This window comes from Eschrichtius robustus, chromosome 6, assembly GCF_028021215.1.
Source record: "Eschrichtius robustus isolate mEscRob2 chromosome 6, mEscRob2.pri, whole genome shotgun sequence".
Lineage (NCBI taxonomy): Eukaryota > Metazoa > Chordata > Mammalia > Artiodactyla > Eschrichtiidae > Eschrichtius > Eschrichtius robustus.
Window position 1 is genome coordinate 127,378,962 of NC_090829.1, and position 5,074 is coordinate 127,384,035.

The following is a 5,074-nucleotide window of genomic DNA, read 5'->3' on the forward strand; positions in this document are numbered from 1 at the left end:
ATAGCTTTTGTTCCTAATCATTAAAAGTGTCTAATTTGATTGTGAGATACATTCTGTTTCTCCATTTATCACTCTCTTCAGTCTCCTTCTGCTGATAGGTGACCCATATGTGGTTATTGCATCACCTTGCTCTTCTTATCTTGGTCTGAGGGTCCGCTGGGAGACATGACCCAGAACTGTTATAGCTCCGATCCTGAATTCTTTTTTCTCAGCTTTATTGAGGTATAACTGACAAAAAAATGTACGCATTTAAAGTGTAGAATGTGAGGATTTAATCTATGTATATGCTGTGTAATATTTATCACAATCAAGTTAATTAACATATCTCTCACATTGTGGGGGGTGAAGACTCTTAAGCTCTACTTTTTTAGCAAATTCTTAGCAAATTTCAAGGATACAATACCAAATTCTGTGACCTCACACCCAGAATCCTGGGTCTGGGCCCTAGCAAAGGTCCCCAAATAATGCTTCTTACAGGTTTTTGATAACACACCTGGAGAATTGGTATGCGTGGTATGACCGCTAAAATATTCCATTTCGTGTGTTCTATGGAATCATGGAGATTGCATTTTAATATACGTGGACTTGTAAAAGATTATGTAAACTGTCCATTTAGGTTTTTGTTAATACATATATAAATATATACATATTGTTAATACATATATAAATACATATTTACTACGTATTGACTGCAGAATTCTTGTAGAAACACAAAATCTTACTGCAATCTTAATGAGAAGCTACTGGGTCCAATTTTACAAAAGAGGAAGCATTTCCCAAGGTTCTACTCTGAGTTAATTTTCTACCTGAGACTTGCCTCTGTTTATATGACTCAATTTCTTGTTCTCACTTCTAAACACAGTGGCTATCTTTAATATAAATATTGCAAGCTTTCTCAAGGATACTTTTTATTACATTTTGAAATAATATTTTTCTTTCATGTAAAGATAGCATTGATATTTTAGCAAGCCAAAAGGAACTGCACTCAACACATGAATATTGACTCTGTACACCCTTTTTCAAAGTCAGCTTTATTGAGGTATAATTTGGATACTATAAACAACACCTATTCTTAAAGAGATACAGCTTGGTGAATTTTAACAGTTGTATACACCCATGTAATAGTTATTATCAGGGTACAGGACATTTCCATCCCACCCAGAAGTTGCCATGTACTCCTGTCATATTTAATTTAATCAAGAGATTTGTAGAAAAAAGAGGAAGAAAAGTGTGGGAGGAAACTTATTCATTGCAAGAGCTAGTTGAGTTGGCATGCACTAAAAAAAAATCACAAAAATTTATTGAGCTTTCACTGTGAGCCATACACTGTAGCTGAAGAAAAGACCAACAAATGAGCATAAAGTTTACCTGAGTATCTTAGCAATCAACAGAAAGAGGAAAATGTCATTATCTAACAATAGAAAATATACCAATTCAATGTGAAAAACAACTTTTTAAACCCCTCCCCTTTTGTTTTTCTGAGTGGTATTAGTCCCTAGGAACAAAGTAATAAATGATATGGTCAACAGCAAGTTTCATTGAAATGCAGACATACGGCTTTTTCATAAATGATTTTTTTGTAAAATATTAGGACATAATTTTGGGAAACGTGAAGCAGAGGCATAAAAGGAATGTCCAGTCGTGTAGCCTACTTATCAAACTTCGTGGGGCTATGAATTGAGACAAGGACGAAGCATCATCTTGAGTTTGTTTCTTTTAAATGAAGTGTTGCCTCAGTTGGCTGTGTAACAGGGTGAGTTATGCACAACGTAGCATCCAGGTTGCGAGGTGTGTGGGCAGGACTCTTCCCCAACCTCCATGGATGTGGGCAGTGGAAATATCTGAAAGGAAAGACTTTTCTCAGAAAGCAATTGTGCGTGTGCTCACACATGTATTTACTTCCCAGGAGCAGAAACAAAATGCTGCCCCATAAAGCATGGAAGAGGTGCTTCTGACCTTCCTATGACTGATGCCATTCTGAAGCAGAATGAATATGTCTCAATGGGTGCTGGGGTGGAAGCCTGCAAGTCAGTGGCAAATGTTTGGTTCATTAACAGAGGCTGGACATCCCATGGTCAAATTCAGTTGTCTTGGATTCCTGGGCATCTGCATTATTAGCAGTAGCCATCCACAGCCAGCCAGTCACATGTGGTCACTGGGTCCAGAGTACCACAGGTAAATTGTGGTTTAGGTAAGAAAACCAGTCACTTTATATATCCTTGAAAATTACTCCAGTTTACTATAAGAAATCCTGGTTAGCTATTAGAGAGATACTATCTGATTAGTAATGATACCAATGAGTTACAGTTAATAGAATTTTCACTGAAAATAGCCACTGACCTTGGATGCTGAGAGAAGCACTTAGTGGGTGGTAAAAGAGGGAACCACTGGCTTAAAAGCAACTATGTCTAAATAGATAGAAAAATATCTCTTGCACCCCCAGTGTTTGTCAGTCCACAGGAAAGAAATTAGACAATTTTTTCTTCAATTAAGTGGTTCCATGTTTTCATGTGTAATAAGTGCAAACATTAAAATAGTGATATAAACAATTTTTCTAGTTAAGGAGTCTTTTCAAGCAAAGAAATAGCAACATGCATAGTACCATAGGCAATAATATTACTTTCTTACGCTTTTCCAAGTTAGAATAATCACAATAGAAATAATGTTTTGTGTTTCAGTATTTATGTTCTTAAAATTGAAGCCTGATTAAGTCAGAAAATGAATCAAATTTGCAAATTATTTTCAGCTGTGCAATCTGGTTACTTAAGAGTCTATGAATAAACAAATCTGTGGCTCTACCTAAAACAGTAAATAAACCCTTGATGTATTATGCTATTAAAACTGCAGTATGGAGAATAAAATCTAATCCTTAATATCAGACACTGAAACTCATAATAAAATAATTTTCTCCAGTAGCAATGTGGTTATAATTACAATAGTATTAATAACGCATGTTAACAGAAAAAGACTGTTCCCTAGCAGTGACCTCTACTTTAGGTTGGATGGAAATTTTTATGTCATTAAAAGGCAAATAATTCATTATTCAGATGAATAACATCAGAAATTCAAGTTGTAGAAAGATATTTTACTTAAAACTACTCACTTTTCCAACAACTAAGGATTAGTAAGTTTTGGTATATCCATTTTGAAACATTATAAAATTAGAAATTATTGTTACAATATACACAAGTGTTAAGTGACTTGAGTAATGTTTATTCTTTCTTTTTAAATAAAAACAGCTGTCTCTGCTCTTCTCTGCCATCCTATGAGCAGTTGCATTTGTTCCTTGTCATGTCTTGTCATAAGACTCTCAGGATCAAGAGATTCCTAGCCAAGAAACGAAAGAAGAATTGTCCCATTCCCCAAGGGATTCGAATGAAAACTGGTAATAAAATCAGGTACAACTCCAAGAGAAGACAATGGAGAAGAACCAGTCTGGGTCTATAAGGAGCCCTATGTGAGGTGGCACACATATTTATTCTGTGTCAGGGTCACTTAAGTCTTACCATACCACTCTGAAAACATCACTACTATCTGAACATCTGGATGTGTTTTATTGGGAAAATGATTTTTCTCTTTGTGTCAGTGTTTCTACACTAGTGCTTTGGCTCAGTAATAAATATGTGAGAGCTTTGTTGGAAAAAATAAAAACAATATGAAAACTTTATATTAATAACAGCTAACTCTGGGAAAATTGGTATTTTTCTTTTCTTTTTTCTTTATGTTTGAACTCTACTAAAATAAACATGTATTATTAATTTAGTCAAAATTAAACCTATCAGTATAATGTAAAAGTTAAATACTTCGTATTTTGTACATGCACGTTTATTCCAGTTTCCAATTTATCCATCACCTATTTCTTTTCAGAAATCGTCTCTACATCTTTTAATCTGGAGATTACAATTTATATAGGACTGAACGTGCTGGGTCCCTGCAGAACGGTGCCCAGCTGAGGAGCACATGGCAGCAGAAATCTAGTGTGTGCTCTGCTAAAAATTTTGTGCAGCCACAGAGCTGTATCTACTCAAAGGGAGGTATGTGTGTTCGTGTGGGGAGAGGAGAGTTCTAGTTTGCTCAAAGGAGCAACACATGTTAGCCGGGGTCTTAAGAACAAATGAGTTTTCGGTGTGAAGTGATATTTTCTTTCCAAGCAATTTAAATAAAACTAGTTCTGTAATTCAGGAGCCCATTTTTGTACTAGAATTTCTCATTCTGGGGGTAAGGAGGAGGATTGCAAATGAAGAGAGTGGCTGTCTATGGTGAGTTTCAGGTTGTTTGACCTCTGGGTATGATGTTAGGTGTCTATGATTAAAGGCATCAGATGGAGCAAAAAAAAAATTTTTTTTGAGTAATTTAGCCAACTGCACAGACAAGACTAACTTGTGTGCTTAACTCACAGAACCAAACTCTAGGAGAGTGATGGAAGGCACTTCAGAATGGGGCAAGTAGGGATGGGAGACAATCAGCAAAGACATAAAAGAAACACAGTCACCTAAAATCATACAAGTGTACAAAGCCTTAAAAAGTAGTTTTGTTACCCAGCCCAAGCTCGCTCTGCTCGCAGCAAGACAGGCCGATAAATCGGGAGATGAGTTTTTGGGGCAAGGAATAATGACTTTAATCGGAAAGCTAGCAGACTGAGAAGATGGCACACTAGCATCTGAAAAAGACCATCTTGTCCCAGTCTGAATTCAGGTTCCTTTTATACAGAGGAGAGGAAAGAGGGAGGGGCCACTGCTGTGCGGACCAATGTCTGAGCAGGGCTGCTATAGGTTGCATCTGCCCCGCCCCCTTACAGTTTTAATTATACTTTGTGTTTACATAGAGGTGATGCTATTTGGAAGGAATTAATCTCTTTTTAAAGAATCCTACCTGCAGGGTTCAAAAATGTTTCTTCATATTGGCTAGCTTAAAATATAGAAAATAATATATACCTTTGATGACACATTTCAAAATATTTACATTTTCCAGATAATGACTGCAAATATTCAAAAAGAACATCATAAAATCCATTCGATAGGATATGAAATATAGAGACGCTTTGGGAATGAATAAAGTCAAACTATTTTTTTTC

The 5,074-nt window shown here is 36.0% G+C and overlaps 1 protein-coding gene across 1 annotated transcript; it reads left to right on the top strand.

The window, feature by feature from the left end:
• The first annotated feature begins 3,291 nt into the window (after nt 1-3,291).
• Nucleotides 3,292-3,447, top strand: LOC137766026 (large ribosomal subunit protein eL39-like). Its single transcript, XM_068545724.1, has one exon. The coding sequence runs from the start codon at nt 3,292-3,294 to the stop codon at nt 3,445-3,447; it is 156 nt and encodes a 51-aa protein (XP_068401825.1).
• The last annotated feature ends 1,627 nt before the right edge of the window (nt 3,448-5,074 follow it).